Source organism: Chaetodon auriga, chromosome 9 (assembly GCF_051107435.1).
Source record: "Chaetodon auriga isolate fChaAug3 chromosome 9, fChaAug3.hap1, whole genome shotgun sequence".
NCBI classification, from domain to species: Eukaryota; Metazoa; Chordata; class Actinopteri; order Chaetodontiformes; family Chaetodontidae; genus Chaetodon; species Chaetodon auriga.
In genome coordinates, this window is record NC_135082.1 from 9,456,509 (window position 1) to 9,480,055 (window position 23,547).

General features: G+C 40.8%; 1 protein-coding gene across 3 annotated transcripts; it reads right to left on the reverse strand.

The window, feature by feature from the left end:
- Positions 1-803: 803 nt before the first annotated feature.
- On the reverse strand, positions 804-23,146 carry stag2b (STAG2 cohesin complex component b). Of its 3 annotated transcripts, none has more exons than XM_076738495.1 (34): positions 22,944-23,146; positions 20,712-20,839; positions 20,545-20,626; positions 20,224-20,367; positions 20,002-20,098; positions 19,792-19,868; positions 19,380-19,584; positions 17,855-18,006; positions 16,693-16,766; positions 16,456-16,579; positions 15,857-15,955; positions 15,587-15,666; positions 15,287-15,394; positions 14,585-14,696; positions 14,347-14,464; positions 14,126-14,229; positions 13,309-13,401; positions 13,111-13,200; positions 12,787-12,990; positions 12,317-12,387; positions 12,088-12,175; positions 11,870-11,950; positions 11,675-11,767; positions 11,242-11,416; positions 10,951-11,090; positions 10,642-10,743; positions 10,393-10,541; positions 9,090-9,218; positions 8,630-8,856; positions 7,219-7,438; positions 6,092-6,199; positions 5,875-6,001; positions 3,999-4,076; positions 804-2,674 (listed from the first exon to the last, which is right to left on the reverse strand). In XM_076738495.1, the coding sequence occupies exons 2-34, from the start codon at positions 20,753-20,755 to the stop codon at positions 2,651-2,653; spliced, it is 3,819 nt and encodes a 1,272-aa protein (XP_076594610.1). In that variant the 5' UTR covers positions 20,756-20,839; positions 22,944-23,146; the 3' UTR covers positions 804-2,650. The 3 variants fall into 3 exon arrangements, with proteins under 3 accessions (XP_076594610.1, XP_076594611.1, XP_076594612.1); XM_076738496.1 differs by having other exon boundaries at positions 23,077-23,106; XM_076738497.1 differs by having other exon boundaries at positions 20,712-20,803; positions 22,944-23,002.
- Between the last annotated feature and the right edge of the window lie 401 nt (positions 23,147-23,547).

Genomic DNA, 23,547 nt, shown 5'->3' on the forward strand with positions numbered 1-23,547 from the left:
CTGGTTTGACAACATGACAACAGCTACTGTAGCTACACTAATGTAAATGTTGTCTTTGGTATCTTTCTGCATGAACACCACTAACAGCGCATTAGGGAAAGGGCTGACAGCTCAGAAGACAATCATGCAGGGCTGTCGAGGTAAGAGCTTTTCTGCACATTATTCTGACAGGCGACATGTGACAGGCACACTGACGTAGTGATAGATAAGCCTCTTCATGTATCACAGGCTGGACATGAAGGGGAGCTCAGTGCCAGCTCCTATTCTAATATGCCCGCATTCATCTGAGCTCCTCTTTATTAATCATGCACTTAGCACAGAAGTCTCTTTCGCTTTCATCCTTTCTTCTGCTACCTCATGTCCTCACTTTTATCATTACAGTATCTATGGCGCCCTTTGTCTCTGCAGAACAAGACATTACTAGCTGCAGTGGGGCCTTTTGATAGTCAATACAAATGGAAAAGCTGTCACATACAGTGAGATGTGTGCATTGAAGATGCAGAGGGCCTGAGAATACATATTCACAGCCTTTTCAGTAAAGTGGTAAAAGATACATGTATTACAGAGAGTGTATGGTAATAGCACTGCCGTTGTGGGGAGACTCGATGTCTGCCTTGGACTCTACCGCCCCCTTGAGCCAGTAAGATGAACAACGGAAGTGCCACCATAACTGAGCTACATTTCATCCAATATTGTATAAACGTGCCAAGGAAAAACTAAGACTAGCCTGCAGCCTGGCTCCGATTCATCCCAGTAATAGTTGGAGTAAGTTCATTGTGGTCAAAAGTAAAAAGTGCCACAGATGAAATGTGTTGATTTTTATTCAAAAGTTACTGTCTCCAGACAAGTACAAATCAGAAAAGAGAGTGACTGAAAGAGGATGGGATAACAGACAACAACTTAGAGTGTAGGCAAGAGTGCAGAAAAAAAAAATAAAACACAGAAATGGCCAAAAGGAAGGAAACAAATTAAATTTGTATATATACACATGATCTATTAAGAATTTATACCAATGTAGTGGTAAGTAACAAACAATAAACAGTACTTTTTTCTTAAAAGAATTTTTTTACTTACATAAAATAATTAGGCAAAACACATATAGGCTGTTCATCTACTTTATCACATTACATCTGACCACCTCATGTTTCATGTTCTAAGAAGCCAATTATCCACCTTTAAACATGACTGTTCCTCTGACATGGAAGATTACTGAGAAGGTGACCTTCACAAGCATGTTTAAGGCTTAAGCATGGAATGACTACAAAATAACAACCTCAGTAGACAAAACATTTCATTAAAACTTGTGTGTGACAAATATATGTCAAAATCTAAGCTTTGTCTAGCTGCCACGGCGCTGCTGAATAACTTTCATCTTCAGTATTGTCTGAATGACTACCTTTCATGTTTGACATTTGAAATCTGTAAGTATTTTTTTTCTGACAGGACTTTTCATGTTGAGAAAACCTTAAAGCTGAATTTCACAAGTCTTTTCATTAATTTTATCCAAACTAATTTACATGTAGGAAAAAAGGTAGAAACCTGAAGACATTATCAAGACAAAAAGAAAAAAAAAAACAAAACGTAAAAATACAAATTTAAAAATCTTCCTTGATGCATGGCTTCACATGCTTTCATTTTTTTTTTTTAGTTTTACTTACACATTTCTCAAACTTTGTGACTGAAGGTTGAAAAGTTGAAAATAAGAAAACAAAAAGCACATATATAAAATCAGCACCGATTCTTATATAACTTTTATTTAAAATGTAGAGATACCCATTTCAACATTATGCTGCTGTATTTTAAAAGATGTGTAATTCTTTGACTGAACTGCTTTATGCCAGAGCCCACACAGTGGCACTACTGGGATATAATCTGCTCATTGTTCAGGAGGGGGGCACACACATTTCTCTAGTAGATGGTGGTTAAGGAGTGGTCCATATCTCGGGAAAAGCTCTAGGACTTACTGCTTAACAGTGTGGAGCGTTCAGTGGACTCTGAGAATCTTCACAGCATAAAGGGATCATGACTGATTCTACGTGACATCTCACCATCTTAACCACCAGTGGTTATCAGGACCTCAAATTAGGCCCAACAACAGGGAAAAGAAACTTAAGAGATAGAGGGAGGAGAAAAAAAAAAAAAAAGCACAGAAACATAAAGACCTCCATCCACTTGGCTAACACGGTACAAGCAAGCTACTACAGTCTGTTTATAAATTACTACTTCACACCTGGTAACTTACTACAATTGTAAAAAGGGTTAGACAAAAAACAAAAAATGTTTCTTAAGTTAAACACACCAATTCATCCCCGTTTCAAAAAAAAAGGAAAGAAAAAAAAAAGCTATTATGGATTTTTCTTTCTTCAGACATGTCTCATTTCTAATAGGTTTGGAAGTGGCCTGTTACACTATTTCTGAACAGGAAGAGCTTACCCAAGATTATAAAAGTAAATATTTGAAACAAAGTCCTCTCTGAGCAAGCAACACTGAGTGTGGGTCGTCATTGGTCCACGTGGAGTACAAGCCAGAATTTTTTTTGTTGGTTTTGTTTTTTCTTACAGAAAACACTTCTGTTTTCGCATCTAAAATTCTCTTTAAATACAAAGCGCCTCTTCTGTAATCCCAGCGTCAAAATCATCTGGATATTAGCTTAAAACATGGACACCCCAAGGACCTAGAACAAACAGAAAATATGCTTTAATAACCAGTTGAAAACTGACATTTAATATGAAAAGCATTGGTAGGAAGACGACATGCAAATGTATTTAATAATGAGCCTTTATTATATCAGCATCTAGAAGATTTATGAAGTTAATGAGGGTGTTATATTTGGCTAAAACCAAATTGGTTGGGTTGCCGAACAACTATCCATCATTGAAGGAGTCGCTGCCAAAAAATAATTTGACTATTCAAAATTAAAATCAGTCCAACAGGCTATTCCTTTTGATTGTATAAAATCAGACTAAATAAAATGTAACAATGCTTTGACAGTTGCAATGAATGCTTTGAAAGCCAGTTGACAGCAAAAAGGTAGTGTAACAATTGGCTGTTTTCAATAGTTTTGACATCACATTGCATTGAGCACATTTGACTGTGCGGCTGCAGTTGCAAAATAAAATCTCATCTACAGCTACATCAGTGAGGAAAAGTAATGCTGAGTGGAAAAAATGGATCTGAGGCAGACTTCTTCTGCGCTGGGGGGCGAGTTGGTGTCAAGTTGTAAAAGCTGAGCAGTTAAGTGTGCTGCATGTCGTGTCTTTGCTCACAACAAGCTTAATGGAACAAGATGCTCAGTGTTTGGTGAAGAGAAAACAGATTTCTGCTCTGATATTTTTTTGTGACAATGAAATTATTCAAAGTTGACACCAACACCCTCACATTTTTCAGGGCTCTGTGCCGAGGCAGTGTCTGGAGGAGCCGTGCATTTCAAAGCCCAGTGTAAGAGCAAACCCCAAGGCAAATGGGTTTCTTAAAGTTGGGACATGTTGAAACAAGAATTTAAGGCTTGCAGTACATTCTGAAATAAATACAATTTGGCAGGTTTACACAAGCAAAAAAGGTGGTTCGCAATCAATAAAAATGTTGCATTTGGCTGCAGTGTGCGCAGGCCGGCCAGCCGAACTTGTCTAAATGTTTTGCACAGCCTCATTGAGCACTCCAAATACAACACGCTTGCAAGCGGTCCAGCTAATGTGACTGGTAACAAGCCATCTATTCTCGGTTTACTTCCACACGGCTCTACTAATTTTAGCAAAACTGTTTACTTTGTTGGAGGAAATCACAAGCTGTGTCAGCTCTCACCGTGCCTCACAAGCTTCTCCAGTTGGCCATTACACAAACACACCTGGAGTCCCTGTGACTATGCTGGTATTCACTTGCTCCACTACATCTAACAGCCGTCTATGGACAAATTAGAAGTTGGAGCATGCCAGTGGCCTCGTGGTAGCCACCATACAATGTGAAGCAGAGCTAAGTGACAGAGTGCAGATGCTCCTTACCGATTCATCCATGATAGAAGCAGGGTCGAAGTAGTCTGGCTTGAGCTCAGACCTCTCACGACGGTTCTTAGAGGGTGGCTGGAAGACAAAGACACAGCGTTTTGAGCAGATACTCCAGTAACTTTGCTCTATCAGCTGCTTTGGTAGGCAACCAATTAATATTTGAAAAATCTTTACCCTTACTAAAAATTAGCAGTGTACAATACTGAGAAGAAAGGAGCAAACATTCTCATATGATGGATTTTTTTTGAAATATGCATAACCATAATAAAAAAAGACATAAATTCAACAGATATTAGCAGCACTGAACTCCTGCAGCTGAATTTGGAAATAATTTATCAGACAAGCAATGAGTGGAGTGAATTTAAGAGAATCTAGGGCAGTTGTTCAATTTTGTGGTTGATTCATCGTGACATGTGGAGCCTTGCTCATTGAGTGCAGCATTAGCGTTGGCATCCAAAATAGACAAACGTCTCAGATAAAATTTAGTTCTGGCTTTATACTCATCATACATGGTTCTGTGGTTTTGCCATAAATGGTCAAATAAATTAGTCATGTTGCCTCAGGTTGTACCAACAGTTGCAAGGTGCTGTCAACACAGTACATCTTTCATCATCTTTTTAAAAAGCAAAACAGAAAACAGATATGTGCTTCCCCAAAGCCAACAATTCCTTTTGATGATTTCCTCTTTCTTGCTCATTTTGAAGTTAAAAGCAGAAATCAACACAAGCTGTTCATTATCAATTGTTGTGTGCCAAACAAATCTGTCTTTTCTTAGAATAACTCACTGGTTATTCCCCATGCAGGGTATTCATGAGAAAGCAGTAACCAAAATGTAATTAAATTAGGATGTATTATGGACTTATGAAAATCTGACTTGGTTAGCTGAGCTAATAAAAATCAAACCTAAATGGAAAAACTGAGAAAGTCTGGCAAATTCTGGGAACTCTCAGGCCATGAAGTGAAACCGCAGTATTTTGCCAGGGATGCTCAAATTGATGAGTGCTGAGCTGCCTTACCGTGCACTGATAAGAAAGATTGGTGGTCTTTAAACCTCCGGTTTCTTCCATTTTTCACGGTTAAAATATTTTTGGGATAGTTTTCCCTTGTGTGAATCTAGGGTATAATAATAGAGGGTGCTGTATGCTGTACAGACTGGAAAGCCCCTTGAGACAAATCTGTGATTTCTGATAATTGGGCTATATAAATAAAATTGACTCCTATCACATAAAATATGCTTTCATTGCCCAATCTCCACCACACTGGTAAGTGCTGAGGTAGGTGTTAAGTGTTACGCCAGTAAAAGTTCTTTTGTGAGGCTCCATGTGAACTGAGGCTGAAGCTGCTGACTGCCTGCTGCAGGCTGGCAGGGTCTTTGGGCTGCTACTTCTTAGTTGGCAGCCTGAGATAGCATGCTATGAACCAACAAGGCTTACTGAGAATTTCAGGGCTTTTGGAGAGTTTGTTGGATTTCAGAGTTTTGAGGTTTTGAAAGTATCTCAGAATCACATCAGAATTTAAGCAATTGTTTGTTACTTGACACTGCATCCAGTATTGTGATGGCATAATAACAAGACCACGATGAGTCTCTAAATGTAACATCTGGCCTTAATGTCCTACAGCCAGACACTGGTAGAAACAACAGCAACTAATGTTGCCTTGTAATGGAATTTTACAAGGTTTCTAAAGGACATGTAACAATGTATTTTAGCTACGTGTGTAATTTGATCTTCTCAGACAGCCTAATTGTTCAGTGAGGTATGCTGACGCGGAACACCTAAGCAGGACATTGAAGGCGCTCAGGATTTCAAGAATACTGTACTTTGAATGAAGCACAAATTCCTACACACTGAACTCTGTTGAATGTGTATCTTACCAGATCAATGTCCATGGTGTCAAAGTCCATGCCTTCATTGAGGTCATCCATACGACCCTCAGAAGACATCATCACATCCTCCACAATAGGCTCTTCGTCTTCCTCCATAAGCCCAGTGCCACGACGACTGCAAAAACAAACCAATGTACAATTATGTCAAACAGACATTTAAGGAGGTTTTAACAGGTACCTCTATGTGCAGGTGTGTATGTCTTACATTGCATGCTGCAGATTGGTCCTGAGCTTAGCATAGTTCATGGCTCTTTCCTGCTGCTGGCGTGCCTCTTCTTGCTGTCTCTGGGCCAGCATCCACGTCACCTGGGAACTAAATGCACAAGAGCAAATTCATTAGCAATGTTTTTAATCCATTTGGTGATTTAACTGGAGATACCACAAGGATGTGAGACACAACTATATGGATGGCCCACTGGCCTGGCGCCTATGAAAAGTCAGGTTGGATAACTGAACTAGTCAGTCACTGTCCCAGGAAGGCCAACACTTGGCAGGCTGTTAAGTACAAACATTTTGCTGCCCTAGAAATTAATAGCATGCAAATGGGAAATTACATTGAACCCTGTCCTAATGTATTTTGGCTCATATTCCAGTCTTCTGATCCCATTCTCAGAGAATAAGTGATCCACTGAACTGAATGATGGGGCCTGGATATGGGCCTAAATATACAGTATTCATAAAATCTTGTGAGAAGCATTAAGATGCAAGGAAATAACAGATAATTAAAATAAAATGGTCATCAAAGAGTTTCTGAAATGATGGGCCAAGACAGCAAATGAGGAGGAGAAAAATCCATGTTTGAACGGTGGAATTTAAAAGTGGAAGAATATGCTTTGGCACAAGATGCAGCAAGAGGTTCAATGTGTGCACTGCAGGGCTGAAAGACTGAAATGTCTTTATTAATTATAACCCCCAAAAGAACGTTTTTAACACACATTAATAAAGGCACTTTACAAATGCTGAAATGACGTTATAATGACATAAAGATCACAACAACTTTCACGTCAACATTTGTCTGTGGAGCTTTTTTTTTTTTTTTCTGTGGTCTGGTGAACGATGACATTCTTGATAACTGTGACGCTCTAACTGACTGCGTTCAACTGTATTATAACATTACAATATAAACTAAAAAAAAAGGTGAATCTTAAAAGCACAGTTAATTTGTTTTATGTCTATGGAGGACTAAAATCTTCCACAGTGAAACTGTTTTCATTTAAACTTGTTAAACACATCTTGTATGTACTGAACCGCGACCCCATAACATGTATTGTACCAAACTGTGAACTGACTGCATGGTTACCCCTCAGGAATGTAACAGTCATGCATGCATACTTGTAATCCATGGGTGTCTGGTGGTGCTGAGGCGTCTGTTGATGGTGCTGTGGATGTTGGTGGGGCTGCTGCTGGTCGTGAGGGAGGGGATAGACCCCCATGAAACTGTCATCACGACTCCTCTTAGGGTCTCGCATGGCAGTGGAGGTGAGGTGGGGGGACGGCAACATGACTGGGGTCTGCATGCTCTGCTGCCACACCTCGCTGCTGCTGCTCTCCTCTGGAAAGGAAAGGCCAACTGTTGGACAAACTGGCAACAAACAAGCACACCTGGACCGAGTTCCCAAAGTCCCTTCAAAGTCCCTGAACTATGAACAATGAGTTTCAACACATAAAGAGATTAAATTTAAATCGATGTTATGTTGATATTCTATTTCTAAATCGAAATTTGAATTCTCGTCGAGGCTAAATGATTAAAAAGTATTGATAAGTCTGATGTTATTGGTTCTGCTGCTTCTGTCAGTGAAATTGAAACATTTGCTATTCCCAAACCAGAAGAGAGATCTCTCTCTCTCTCAGAGCTTGGCATATATGTGAGGCCATCAGCTATCTCTGCCTCTCTCTCACCAACGCAAATACACAGAGAGAGTGACACTGCTCCGAGTGCCTATGGCAGAGATAACTAGGCGACACTCATTGCCACAATTGTCAGATTGTTCGCTAATGTTACAGGCTATCAACAACATCTCAGCAGTGCAGTTGCTAATTTTTATTTATTTATTTTTTTTTGTATTTCAGTTATCACATTATAGTCTGAAAAAGTGATTTGTTCAGAACAATACTGTTGCTACTCAACAATGTCAATTTCAGTTAATATAAGAAGAAATAATTATACATATAAATTCTGTTCTCAATCTGTTTCATTTTTCTCTTAAAAAGAATGAAAAGAACCCATAAAAGTACGTTTACTGTTTAAGTACCTGATCAATAAACAGGACTGTGAGAGCAGCAGTACCACTAAAATTTTAACGATACCCATCCCTACTCATAAGCAGGTCTTCAGCAAACTCACAGACACACACACAGACACACACACATTTAAGTGACCCTGTGTGATTGGTAAGGATCAGTTTGACTCTCTCCTACCATCTGCTGTTTAATCTCCTCACCCATCAGCCCGGCTGAGTGAGTCAGGCTGCTAGGAAGGCATTTGGGTTAATCTGGGCTCCAACCCTGCTTTTGTAACATCATTACTGGGCTGGGATATAATGTATGTGGTTACCATGAAGACCTATTCTCAGTGTGTTTGTGCAGTGACAGGTGTTGAGGAGTTTGAGCTGACTGCTTATAGTTCAACAGAAAACTGCTGATTTCCAGTTGTAATATTTTAAAACATTATAAAGCTACCATACTAAAGTGCACTAACACACAGCCAATGGGCATTTTTCTGTGATTCCTGAGTGTGCAATACCTTCTGGCAGCTTCCTCTTGGCTGCTGAGGTTCCAGCTGTAGCAGCAGGAGGCTTGGTCTTCTTGGAGCGGATAGACGAGCCTCTGCTGGAGTAACCACTCATCACTGACATGGTATCGTCATCACCGCCAGCCTGCAGGGAATTCCTGTAGGAGATGAGCGGGAGCCAGCAGTCCTCTCGCTGCAGTGCCATCTGGAATGTCATGAAGCGCTCCAGGTACATGTGGCTGAGGAGAAGCAGGAGGTCATATAGACAAGATGTACAAACTCTGCATCCATGCGTGCAGAGAACAAACATTACACACAAAATCAGGTGCACATTCCAACTGGAGGCCACACATCAACTACTCACGCATCGGAAACACCAGTTGCACCAGTTGTCACAAACACCTGTTACACTGAGACACCGAAGCCCCCACCCCTACCCATCAGCTCAGCAGAAGAGAAAAAAAAAACTTACACAGTCCTCTTGTCTTGTCTCATAAGCTTGGAGGAGAACTCGCTGAGGATGTCCAAGAAAGCCAGGTTTAGGGGAGGGCCTCCTTCTCCCTGGGGACTCGGCTCCTTAAATGCAAACTCGATACCATCTCTGAGAGACACGCAGAGACACAGAGGAAGAATAACAGACTGTGAGCAAAGAAAAAATGTGCTTTTGTGCACATAGTTGAGTCAAAGTTTAAACGGAAATCGAATAAAAGCTGAGGTTTAACTGAAGTAGAATTTGACATGGTAAGACATGGACTAATTTATTCGGACCAGGGACGTGGGTCATATGGTACATGTTTTAAACCTCTAGGCCACTGGCAAGCCTGTCTGGCCACTGACAGATGAGACTTCATACCAATATTTAATCATTTTACTTTGACTATCTGTAAAACAATCTTTAGGAGGGAAGAAAAGCTTGTTAACTGTTTCAATGAAACCAAGGACATTATGGTTATCACTCTAAAATCTTCATGAATGCTGGAAATTAATCTGATTTTGTGTTGATGATGAAACTGGATTAGGATGTCAAGTTAGAATAATATCTCAACCAAGAAAGTACCAAATCTTACGGTGCACTATCAAACAAGTCAAGCCATCTGATTCTTACAACTAGACACTTAATAAGTTACTTCCTTCTAAATAAATCCTAAGCAACATACCCTGCATCACTACTCCCAGCAGTCATGTCACTTTTAAAGTTTTAACATTTATAAATACTAGATGGAAACAAAGCACAATGTTTAGCCTGTCTTCCATTACTTTAACACCTGTTGCATACCCAGAATATCCAATTATATAGCGTACACATATGGTACACAATTATAGGGGATACCAAAGCTAACACAGCAAATGTGCATATATCAGCTTTCCAGAAACCTGGCTGAGATTTTAATTTAATAATCCACATGTGCTTTTATACACTCAGTTAAAAAGCGTTAACAACCAGCTTTTTGCTCTTTGCATCTCTTCTGATGTGCATGGGTTCTTTACATTTATTATGGAACAGATCATTTATTATAGCACTGTTGCTCTTCTGTGCCTTTCAACAGTCTGAATGTGTTTTTACATGTTTTTGTACAACACTTTCAATGCATGGGAATAGGCAAAACTGCAACATTTAATCACTTAAGCCTCTCCAAAATCCAGAGGAAAAAATAACATGGCGAGAGGAAGCACAGTATTTAAGGAGTAATTTGTCTAACATGACAGTTCCCAGATGCGAGGCCAAAAATGTAAGAGGAGCAATGCAATGAAACAAGAGCAGAATGAAGCCTTACTTGTGCAGCATAGCAATGGCATCTCTGGTTTTGACTTGGTCGAGACCGAACGTTAGAGAAAAACGACGGGCCAACTCTTTGATTCCGCAGAACGCAGAGGAGGAGCGATCAAACCCATGACCCAGTTCAGACAGCATTTCATTGAACAGCTAGCAGGAAGAGATTTGTGCAACAACAGATCAACAATCGCAATTAAATAAAACGGCAGAAATATTGACTGAATAAGTCAGCAAAAGTGTGTACACTGACCTGCTGCAGACTGAGGATGAGTGTCTTGGCACACTGAATCTTGTCGATTTGACGAGTCTTACTCATAGTCTCCTTGATGATATCACCATAATCATTGTAATACTGCAAAATAAAAAAAAAACAACATTACTGGGGCATGAAAAATGATCTCTGTATATGTGAGCTGATTAATGTGTCATTAATGTAAGACCAACTATCCATTAATTCCTGCAGCAGCAGATGTGTCTGTTCAACACCACGTGTTGCTCCTGCACAGTCCTTCTTAGTGACAAGCTGTAATGTACAACAGCACTTTTTAGTTCAACTTACCCTCATGTACTGTTTGAAAATGTCGGCTCCAGTCTTCATTTCTACTACACAGTAGATGATGAGTTTACAGTAGGCAGCCAGGAGGTTTCTCCTCTTGTGCAGAGCTTCAATCTTTACTGCCTCGTCGTCCTGTTGTCCATCTGAGATGACGGCAAAAAATTAAATAGATGTATATAGCAGTTCTACAGGCTACACACTGGCTGATAAACCATCCTTTTACTTGCTCTCCTTCCCTAATGGAGAAAAGCTAAAAGTAAAAGAGCTGCTAGAACTGCAGCTTTGTATTTGTACCTGTGCTATTTGTGTCATCGTCCTGGTCTATGAAGACGTGGTTCAGGATGAAGGAGAGCAGTTCAGATTGCAGTGAGTCCTCTGGAGAGTAGACCAGGGGCTCCAGGTGTTCTCTGCCTCCGGACACCATCTGGTGGCTGAAGATGAGTAGGAGGTCACAGAGTATTGTGAATGCCTGTCGAAGAAAACAGAGCAAAAGAGAGAGAAAAAACACAAAACGTTAGAACGCAGTCCAATACAGATGGGCTCCTTGTAAATGAGGTTTTAAACCAGGCTTCTTAATGTATGCATACAGAGCACCTTACAGATTCGTGAAAATCTGACTTTTCACATCAGTTGTGAGGCACAGGTGGCTTAAGCGACAAGTTATATCAAGGATTTTACAACTACTGCTGCTACACATGTTGAGTTGTTGTTCTTGTGTCTGTGTCACCTGTTCTTTGACAGCTGTGTTGACATTGGTGAGGTAGCGCTGACACATCATACAGAATGCCCTCATCTGCTTCCTCAGGGTCACTAGGTCATCCTGATTTGGAGGGAAAACAAATCACAGTTTTTCAGTATCACACTTACACCTACGCAATTCAGAACAGTACAGAATAGGGAGGCTGGCTTTAGGAGACATCACCTTCCTGGAGCTGCCCTCAGATGACTTGGCCAAGTGCCACAGGATCACGTAGTGGGTACACTGCAGTGAGTGGATGACTATCTGCTCAAAGAATGAAAGAAAGAACAAAAGAAAGAAAGAAGAGGAGGGACACAAACCCAGGCAGGTTAATATTTATTAGTATTGACAAAATTTGACAATTTGAGGAGTCATAACTTCACTTGTGTATGTTTAATAACCTGTTCAGGCATGTCTCCATTCTCTATGCCCGTGTTGAGAAGCTTGAAGTTGCTGGTAAAGAGGTCCCACCCCGACAGGTCATGTGCACTGCAGCAAATTTGAGAACATCTTGGTTAGTTTCACACTCACACACAGAATCACATATTAATTACTGTTCTAAACTTAAGGGGCACAGGAGACATGAAGGGTATGAGGCAACGAGCACACCAGAAAGAATAAATTTCATACTTGTGAAATGCTGTGATCCTTTTTAGAGTTGACAAAACCTGATAAGCATCATCTTCATCAGCATCTTCACCCTGGAAAGAGATTTTTAGACACTGTGATGAATCTTACAGATCAAGATATCTATTCATCTGATAAAGACTGAATCAGATAAAGACTGAATCACCTGAAACAGATACAAATGCACGTTTTTCAGATTATTCAGATAAACTCCAAAGACACACTTCATCTCTTAACAGATTGAGACTGGAAAGAAGTCTTATTTTCAGATGAATTGAAGTTTGAATGTACAGTGACAATTTTATTGCAGGAGGTGGTCCACAAGAAAGGTTTTGACACAGCACATAACAACAAAAGGCAAATGTGGCAGTGATAATATTTTAAGAGGGTAAGACCTGCATCACCGAAAGGGCAATGAGTATGAACATGCATGTTTTTGAGTGCTGATGTGCGGTGCGTCCTGTCACTCCTACCTCTTGTAGAAAATCCTCCAGTAGCCTGTTGAACTTGTCCACCAGCTCATCCAGCAGCTGGGAGCGGGCAATGTCCACCCTGTTAAAGATTGTGAACTCCTCGTTGCAGAGGGCATGGTAAGTCTTGGAGCAGACCTCTAAAACTTCAGTGTCTGTGTGCTTCTCCACAATTTCCCTGATCTGACGCAGCAGGGATTCCAGGTGCTGGATTACAGAGAAAAAGTGACACATTGTGTGAGATAACAGTCAATGAGAAAGACTAACTATTACTATCATGTTAAATTAACTGATCTAATTTTTCCTTCTTTGCCTGGTGTGCCTTACCTTCTCCAGACGCCCTGTGGTATAAATTTCCAGGTCAAAGAACTGAGGCAGCTGCAACAAGTTAGTGACCTTCTCTGCATCCACAGCATACTGTAAGACAAACATTCAACATGATGATTCTCATGAATGAATATACACCCAAAGCCAGAGGCTCCTCAGAGGAGTTCTTGTCAAATACAGGGAGTAGATGTAACGAACCTTGGCCAGTAGAGGGGGCAAGGCCACAGCAAACAGCTCTGTCATTCTGGTTCTGTCATCCAGCTGAGTCTTCTTCTCTTTAGCTGTCATCACCTGATCATAGATGCAGCAAGTTAGATGCCTCACAACCACTCTTCTACTCTTTAATGTTTAACTTTTTGTAAGGTTTACTCAACCAGACTATTTCTGCTTTAATTTCATCCTCAGCTATATTTTTAGTTGTTGCCATGTGCAAAAAAGCAAAGTTTTCAAATACACATTTAAGGACAAAAGCAAGCACCAACAGTTAAAACCAATAAGAAATAAAAATCTACACATCTCCATCGTAATGTCTATTACACTGACAGACGAATCATCCATTAACGTTAATCTTTTGTTGTAATGTCAGAATTGGTAAATACAACAGTCCAGGGGGGAAAATAGCTGCACATCAACCCTTAAAACAAGCACAAAACATTGCAGCATATTCAGCAAAATCATTACGTAATTTTTTCAACTTATTTCTCTGATATACTCAACAAATACAATCTCTCATGCTTAGAAAACACTCATTTTAAGCTACAAAGGTTGAAAAACAATCAAATACACACCTAGCATTTATAATGGCTTTATCACAGTTATTTAGAGACAATTACTGTGCAAGTGCTCTTAGCAGGTCTTTGGGTTCAGCTTGCATTGACCCAGCACTAAAGTGATACATTTTCAACACAATTGTCATAATGACAATCCCAGGATAGTTGGGCCCATGTTAGGAAACACCAGAATTATCCTTTAACCAATCCCGGTCCACTATTGAAAGTGTGTAAGCCACTCTTACCCTCTTCCCTGTGCCTCTTCCAACAGGTGGGTGGCATTCAGAAGCCTGACGTACAGTGCACAGCATGATTTCAATCAAGGCTGTCTCTTGTCTATCTGTAAGAGCTAGAGGAGAAAACCACCAAAAACACAAACAAACATTAGTATCAGAATGATCAATGTCATGTTGGTGCTCTGAAACACATATAGGCCACAAAAACTTGCAGGAAACCAGTAGCATACCTTCCTCTCCTGGCAATGGGTCATCGAGCAGTAAGCTGATCATACACTCCCAGTCCTTCAGTAGCTCTGCACCACATTCCCAGAGGGAGTCCACTAGGTAGGCTGCATGCTCATGGAGCTAAGGAGAGAGATATTGACACAAATGAAGGATGGATGATTCAATTCCTCATATGCTATCAAGAAAGACAGATCTTGTAGCCTGTGTGTGACAGTAAAGGAGAACAGTGTGATCATATACCTCACTCTCCAGGAAGAAGAAGACAGTGGTCTTGATGAGGTTGGCATTGGGGCTTTGCCTGCCTCTCCTCTTGGGGACACCTTCCTCCTCTGGTTCCCGCTGGCTGAACAACCTTTGAAAATATTAATCATAAGTTGGGTACTACACAGAAACAACCCCCACATTATCCTGCAATCCTCCAGCAAGAGGCCAGCAAAATGAAAAATAGATAAATAAGAAAAAATTTAACACTTCAACAGATACCGGTCATTGGACTACTTCTGAGTTTCAATTGAAGTTAACCATCAAACTTCTTTCAACAATTTGTAGCCTTTTATAAAAAAATCTTAAAGGGGAACTACAGACCAGGGAGGAAAGCAGCACTTATTCTGCCCTCTCTGACTCAAAGTCTGTTTAAACTCTAACCAAGCATCACTGACACCTGTGATCGGGTGCGTTCAGTTATGTGCTCTGTTGAATCTGTAACCACACCTAACAATGATGTCATTTCACAGCAGCAAAGCGACAGGTTTAACCAATTTTGTCAGTTAAGATTTCAGGGGATGTCAAGTTACTCTTTAAATTCTCACTTGTCCCTTCCTCTTTCTCCTCCTTTGCCGAGCTGCCTCTACATTACTTTTCCTGAACTCATTCTATGTGTCTCTGTTAAGTGACAAACACAGATGTGGCTAAAGGTCAGTGATAAGTTTAAGTCGGGCATACTTCTTAAAGAGGAATTCTCCAGCTGCGATGGCGACAGGTCTGTGTGCTGAGTAGACCAAGTGATAGACACTCTCACAGTCCTCAGGGGTCAACACCTCATCCGTACTACTGCAGAGACAAACACAAAGACTCAGTCAACTAAAGTTCAAAAGTAGTTACCAGTAGTAGGTATGAACTTGATGCAATTCTTGAAAAGTGTGTACAAGGGCTTGCCCCTGATGTACAGACTGCCCCACTGATATGTGGCACACAGTGTGGAAGTTGCACTTATCAAACACCATCAAGCACGCAGCCACTTACTTCAAGACTAGAGTGAGTAGCTTGATTGCTTGTACAGCAACATCGTACTCTTTGTCAAGAGTCATGGAGACGATACGATCCTGTGCAAAGAGAGAGATGACAGATTCTATGAGTTACTCGGTCAGAAGCATCACTTTGGTTAGAGAGTCAAATTCTGTCAATTCAATCTCCAATATGTGTCCACTGAGCACCGTGTTTGTAGCTGTTGAACAGTGTCAAACAATAAAGTTGGAGCTGTTGTGCACACGTCGTCCAGCAGGTGGAGCTAACCTTGAAGCGACTGGTGAAGAGTTCCAGTCGTGCATTGAGTTCTCTGTTGTAGTAGAGACCCTGCAGAGCTGTCAGACACTTCAGACGTACCTCGCCTTGCTGGAGTGGAGAATTAGAAAAAAATCATTGTCATTCATCCAGTTCATAATCACAGTAAGCAGCAGAACTCAGGGATATGCTTTTAATCTATGCCAATCATATATACCACGATGAACAAGGTTTCTCAACTGACTGAAACTGAAAACCCAGAGCGTTTTTCCGAATTGACTAAATATGTGAAATAAACCAATCTTAAACTATCAGAAAGAACGTCATAACCCGGATTAATCAATTTTTGTTTTTGTTTGCCTATTAGGCCTGCCAATCAATGCTAGAGTCACAGAAGGTTGTAACCCGGTGTTATTTTTGTGGCCACACTTTGCAGTTGAGCCATTGACCTTTGACACAACGGCATGCCCACACCAGTGTTTTTGCATATTCTGGCTAAGACATCTGCTCAGATTGATGTTGTGCACTGCTAAGATGCAATAATAATAATTGACACTATGCTACACCAACAGGTCAACATTAAGTGAAAACTCGTGTGTTGGTGGACCAACCTTATCATGCATCGTCCATCCAACATACTTCAGATAGCTGTCGTTGAGGAAGGCATCGCTATAGAGTTTCATCCAGACTCCAATCTCTTCTATACAGATTGCCCTGATTTCTGCTATCGAATCACTGTTAAAACATGATATTATTATTTGTTAAACAAAACACATGAAGTTTTCTAGAGCAGCATCCACAACAAATATCAAATACGACAACTGATAATGCATTATGTGAAGCCATACCGATATCGGTGAACAAACACTCCTTTGAAAATGGCATTCATCATGTTTTCAATCTCGTCCTGATTTTCCTGGAGCTGAAATGAGGAGCGGAACAAAACATATGAGTCAATATACGTGCTCAAACATAAAGCCTACCTGGATAGAAGTATGAGTATAAGGTGACCAGGAGGCATTGTTAACATAACAAGACATGTGACAGCCAACTATGCCACCACGCTGTGGTGTGGCTGCACAGTGAACTAACAGATGGATGCCCGGTGGGCCCTGCTGTTATATAACCTAATAAACTGACAATGCTAGCTGAATAACACTCAGCACTAACACGGTCACTGCAGGTCCACCACCTACAGAGGTGTTGCAGTTCTAAAAATGGAACAGATTTATGGTCACAAGTTAGAGCAGTTCACAATTATTTAACAATTATTTACTTTACACAAATGACTCTGACTGGTTCACTTGGATTGCAGGGTGGCTGTGTGCAGGTGCCTTTCATGATTTGCCTGAAGAAAATGGCATGTAGGAGGATGTAACTTGCAGGCTGGGCAATGTTGCAGTTCGGATTTAAAAAAAATATAACAGTTGCTGAGTTCTGGTTCAAATTCTTACATAAACTGAGTACAAAAAGAAGAGCTGCCAAAGGGCTGAGTGATGTTTTTATTAGATCATCAGTCAATGATCTGTAACAGACATTGATATTGTGCAGGAAGCTAGACTTTGAAAACTGGGTTATGACATTTAATTCTGCTTACAATATAAACTTGCAGTCAATGAACGCTGTCCCGCTTGCGGATTACTGTCTGGCAGGAAATGTAATTTATTGACGGACATAACTGACTAAACATGTATGAGAAACAGAAGTTGGTTGTGGAGAAAGAAATTCTGGAGAAAGAAAAAAAAAGTGGAGTCCTCTGCTGTGTTGTTACTAACTCTCTGCCTCCAACAGAGGAGAAAACCCTCTCTGCTGCAACTCTACTACTCCACAACTCTACATGGACATTTATTTTACTTAAAGATCAGTGTACATGTCACAGTGAGAGCACACTACAGGGTCTGTAGTTGTTGAATGATCCAATGTGCATGTTTGTCTGAATGCAAAAGACGAGCACTTCGGTAAGAGATGTTTTCAAACAAATCCAGCAAATTGCCATGTGTCCACCCTTACTTCTTTGCGTTTCTGCAGGAGCAGCTCCAGCCTGTCGTTTGCCCTTTTGGCCACCATTTTATTTCTCTCTGCCTCATACTGGCGCTGGGTGTTGTCCATGTTGATGCTCAGGTTTAGAGCTACATTCACCAGGGCTGTCATCAGCTTCATGGCTGCCAAAAGCACAGAAAGTAATATCAAGAAATAAGAAATAACACACAGCACTGATCTTTACTTGTAATAATCAAGACTGGCTAACACCATCAAGAATGTGACTGTACCCAACTTGCTAGTTTGTGTTCGTCTATATAGTGCCATGGATGTGCAACACAAATGAAGCCCTGGATAAAATGAAATCTTGGGGTAACCAACTTGCACCACAGCATAAGTCAAGTGCCTTTACCTTAAAGACAGAGGAAATATGGGAAGTTCAGAAATGTATTTGTAAATCTGTTATCCTTTTCTTTAACCAATTAGACCTTGCATGGAGCAATGTCGGAAATTATACTGGTTTAAAAAAAAATGTCAGATGAAGAGTAGAAATCAATCTGCTTTTAGCTGCATCAATACACTTAAAGTCACATACTTGCAGCAAGGAATCATTCTTAAACAATATATTATCTAAAATAGCTCTACACCAACTGAGCCGCTCCAAATTGCCAGATCAGTGCCGACACCTAAACATAAACACAACAAAAGCAAGTTACAGGTGAACACCGACAGGTACGGACAAAGACGGTTTCCTACACACAATATGTGACTGTTGAGTGGTCACACCACCCACATGCTCAATTATAACTGCTGTTGTAAAATGTACAATGTGGTTGCATAAATGATATCGTCTCTGTGTTAGCATGCCTCTGCTTATAGTAGAGCCCAAGATCTGCCTTTGGCATTTCAGCAGGTAAATCCACCCATGTTGCTTGTTATTTGTGCACAATGATAGCAATGGTAAAAGTGTAAGTTGCCCCACTCTTCCAGGTGCAACAATATTATATGGGCTAATGAGGCAAAACAAGTGAAAACACCTGTGCAGGGGTGTCATGGGTATTTAGTGGCTGTATCAGTGGTTATATCCATTCCATCCTTTACTTATAATAGTACAGAAAATGTTTTTTTGATCAGCTAGCAGTAGTTTTACCAATGACAGTCTCCTGCAAAAACATAAAACATGCTGACAATATAAAACTTGCCAATAAACAAACCATTAAAACCTACACCCAAATACAAGTGTGGTTACAATTCAAAATATTTGAAATCTTAATCAGGAGAAAGCTGTGGTCAGCTGTACTGATGCATTCATTCTTTTGCTCTTCAACTGAAATCCCACTGAATAATCATCCCTCAACCTACAAGAGTGGAGCCCTTAAAACGTTTGAGAGCCCTAAAATTAAGCATGTAGAGCAAATATTGTTTGGGGGGTATTGTATCCCCAGACCCAACGAGGCTGGCTTGGTTGGCTGTATGCTTATAGGATATGCCAGTTACTCCAATTCAGACCTGACATTCGAATATGCCCCCCACAGACACAGACAGTTCATCTTACCTGCCAGTGTTGAAGTGTGTCTGAAGGCCCGGACTTGGGAGTCCGATAGTCCGGTGAGAAGGGAGATAACTGTGTCCATCATGTACTCATCATAGATGATACTATATTGACATTGGCGCACCAGCACCGAAATGAATTCACAAAAGCTTGACTTAAACTTCTTCCACTGGGGCCCTGCTATGGTTAGAGGGTAGTCGCCACTGTCCTACAGAGGCCACAGAGAGAACAATATCAGTCAATGCAACGACAAAATGCAACTACCATTTATTGTTACCTCTTCTCTGCAACAAGTTCGCAAGTTCTATTGTACTCGGCAAGTAAAAGAATTCTAAATACGATACTTTATCCAAAATGACACTTTGGAAGTTAATGGTGAATATGGTAATGATTATACTGGAAAAAGTGAAGTTACCTCATCAAATTCCTCTGTCATTCGTCGAATGATCTCAGAGTTCTGCATGTTGCGGAACATTTCTCCACTAACCACACCTGATAAACACAGAGAAATGAGACAGAAGGCAATTTACTAAACGGTGAAGGAGAAAAACTCAGTGAGAAGGGAGCACCAAGATTAGGGCCAATCATGGAGTAGGGTAACTCAAGCTGACACACACACACATACCTTTACATCCTGAGCACTGGATGAAGAAATTGATGAGATCTAGTAGAGCAACATCTCTGTCATGTTTGTAAGACTCAATCCAGTCATCAACAACAGACTGCGGGAAAAAAGAATTTCAAAAATCAGAGATCAATTAAGAATGTAGACTATTCTGCTTTTCACACCACTGAAAAAAAAAATGTTTTTACAATGTGGTGATCTCAAAGATCTTGCCATTCATACCTGCATTGCACTCCTGCCCAACTTCACCACCTCAAACAGCATCATGTTTTCCATGCCATTCTCCTGGTGGTGACCATTTATCCGGCCTGCTCCCTTCCCTCCTTTGCCTTTCTCTCCTGCTGCCTTCTTCCCCTTCTTTCCACCCTGGAACAGAAGACCACATGGAATAATTAAGCGTGTAAAACATTGCAGACATTAAGAACAAAGCAAATTTTATATACTTGGCACAAATACCTAAAAATAAATTACACAATATTGCATTATTTGACAACGATGTCCTGATCGAGGCCAAGTCCAGAGAGCCATATGTGCTTTGTATACCTTTCCTTTAGTTGGGGCTGCAGTCCTTCCATCAGGGTCCTCTGAGAAGTCTGTGTCTGAAGAGAATCGGGTGTCTGTGTCCCTGGTAGACACAAGCAAATTTTAAAATGAAACTTAGCACCAACCTCAACCTCAACCTTTAAACTTAAGTGGCAGCAAACACTTACTGAGTATAGGAGAACTCTGGTGGTATTTCTGGTGCTGCTATCATTTCTGTAACATCTTCTGGATAACTTCAACTTATGACTGGCTTGGGATCCTCAGAAAATACAAGACAGGAGAGGTTGCATGTGACCTAGAACATGAAACAGTCATTTAGAGAGCCACACATACAGACCTAGTCCAGATTTCAAACACCAGCAACAATAAATGCTGTAAAAGCAAACATCAAATGTGTATATATTTGCTGAAATCACATCCGCTGTAGTGAGCAAATGTTTCTTTGATGTCTTTCGGAGAGGGGAAAAAAAAACGGTTTCACATGGTAACAGGGGGCGGACACAAATGCTCCTGTCAGCTCAGCTGTGAAGCCATTGGCTACCTCTTTTCCTCTGCTCCCCTTGGTTTACAGACAGCGTCATGCAAGCAACATCGAAGTGTCTTCCTCAATGGCCAAATATGGAACTGCCCTATCCGCCCCATACAGATCTCAACCAATCAAAAATCAGTATCAACATCAACAAGATACTGCAGGCCACAGAGAAACTATGGCATGGTTGTGATGTGTAAATTAGTGGCACATACATCAAAGGGGAGGGCAGAGGGAACTTTCGAAATTTGAAGTCTGTTTACTGTAATTCTGAAACAAATGGAAATGTCAAATGTCATACAGGGATGCCAACAAAAGCATGGTGGCTATACCTTATATGATTACAAGTGACATAAACTTGATTGACTGTTCGGTCTTGAAGAAGCAAACTTAAACTCCACCCACCATATAGCCCCCTTGGGTGCAGTTGGCAAGTCGTTCAGTCCTGACACACGCAGTGATGATATACAAGTGTGTCATTCTTAAATTGCAATTGCTTTTATGAGTAAACTTTGAAGAAAATTGTATAACATACATCTGATGTAGCATTAGTCATGGAATTCTCTATATCAGTATCCTAGACATTATGGGCCACATTACGCCAACTGCGGATCTCACTAAGCATATATTTCATACAATTAATATACAATGATCAACAACCCAATCCTCCACACAGTCCGTATCACAGTCAATGTAGACCCATGCAACATCAGCACTATGTATGAGGTAGTAACGACTTTGTGAGTTTTCACTTAATTTGATTATTTATTGGTTTACAAATCTGTTAACGGGAGTATTTCCTTGATAGCGAGGGGATAAGTCGCTGCATGATAAGATGACGGGATTCTATGGGTGTAGACTGAAAAAGTGGCGCCAAATCGCACATAGTGTCTCATAAACGTGTTACTGCGTAGCGAGACTGGACGATCTTAGATAAAACGAAATTGTGAAACCCAATAGTATGGATTCGAGTAAATCAACTATGCCACAAATCACCGGCTCAGTTCCCTCCAACACTGCCGACACGGCTACGTTCTTCGTGGGCTCCTGTCAAAATCGACGCCGGTGCGCTGCTAGTGCTAGCGCCACTAGCTAAGCAACCGAGGATTTTGGCGTCTTTTTCCCAGCGTCAGCTGGTTGAAATCTGATAAAGTAAGCATGCAATACTCAGCACGAACAAATTGCCATTTACCGAACAAGAAGAGCCACAGACCTGTCTAATGCATTATCATTAGATACCGAGCACACGCGAGCATTTACTAACGCTATCGTACTCGGACCATAATAACAAAACAACGCAAGCCTACTGTACGAGCGCATGCTAATATTTGCTGGTACACAATAACGCTACTCATTATGGTTTCCAAAGACAATAACTCCCCATTGTCTACACATCAATCGCATGCGGTACTTGCTCGAACATAAAGCAGATAATTTAAACAGATGTGCTGCAATTAACGTGCTATTAATAACTCCCAGTAGTTAGCTATGCTAACAGCTACCGCTAACGTTACCTAAAAAAACATCACGTCCTTGCGTCCTCCATCTTGCCTCGGGAGTTCCAGTGCCGTATTGCATAAGCAACAAACACTTTGTTTACAAATATATAAAGTGCAACTAAGTCGCTTGAAACAACAAAACGCTTCTTTCGGCTACAAACTAAATATTTTGCGTTATTGTGTCCAAAATCCAGTTCGTTAGCTTGCTAACAACCGAAGTAGCCATGTACCGCGAGCTAGCGAAGCGACTGGGTTCAAGCAGACATCCGCGCTCGGGGTTCATCTAGCGCTAGCCTGGCTAGCTAGACGGCTAGCAAAATACAAATCAACTAACTTCCAGATAGCTCTCCGCCATTTTACAGCTAACTTACCTTGTTGTGAAATGTAGTCCCGGCAGAATCGTAACTTTTACTATTCTTACACAGCCTCCGTCTGAATTCCACTAAAATTCTGTAAAAAGAGTTTAAAAGTCGCGGTCAGAGGCGGTTTCGGACGTTCTCTCACCCCGCTTGCTCCGTAGTTCGGTTTGTTGTTTCGACGACCTGGGAGGAGGAAATCCTGGTGCAGAGCTACCACCTAGCGGCCACAGTACCCGCATTAGATACACCGCTGCTAAGCTGACATCTAGTGGTTACTTGAAAGTACTACATCTTAAGAATGCCGTTTCTGTACTCTGTGTTCTGTCTTCTCTTACAAGCTGTTGAGGGAAACAGCAGAAACAAAATTAAGTCCAGAAGTCTGAACTATTTTGGTACAATACTGACTGAAATCTATCTAAGTCTAATTAGTTTCAAACGAGGCGTGAAGAAAAGCGAATCTTTGTACAGAGCTTGTTCCATCCAAGACTCAGCTTCCTTCTATTGTTTGAGATATAACCAAAATGAGTTAATTTGAACTCTCTTGTGAAACAGGGAATTGAAATCATCCTTATATATTTTAATTTGACACCCTTATACACTAACTATCTGTCTATCA

Bases quoted from the DNA above. Each gene is read 5' to 3' on its own strand.
- stag2b (XM_076738495.1), bottom strand. From the start codon at position 20,755: ATGATAGCAGCACCAGAAATACCACCAGAGTTCTCCTATACTCA. The intron at 19,585-19,791 runs GTAACTTCACTT...TGGCCTCTGTAG, and splicing joins TGACAGAGGAATTTGATGAG to GACAGTGGCGACTACCCTCT. The intron at 12,388-12,786 runs GTAGGAGTGACA...ATCTCTTTCCAG, and splicing joins TGGAGGATTTTCTACAAGAG to GGTGAAGATGCTGATGAAGA.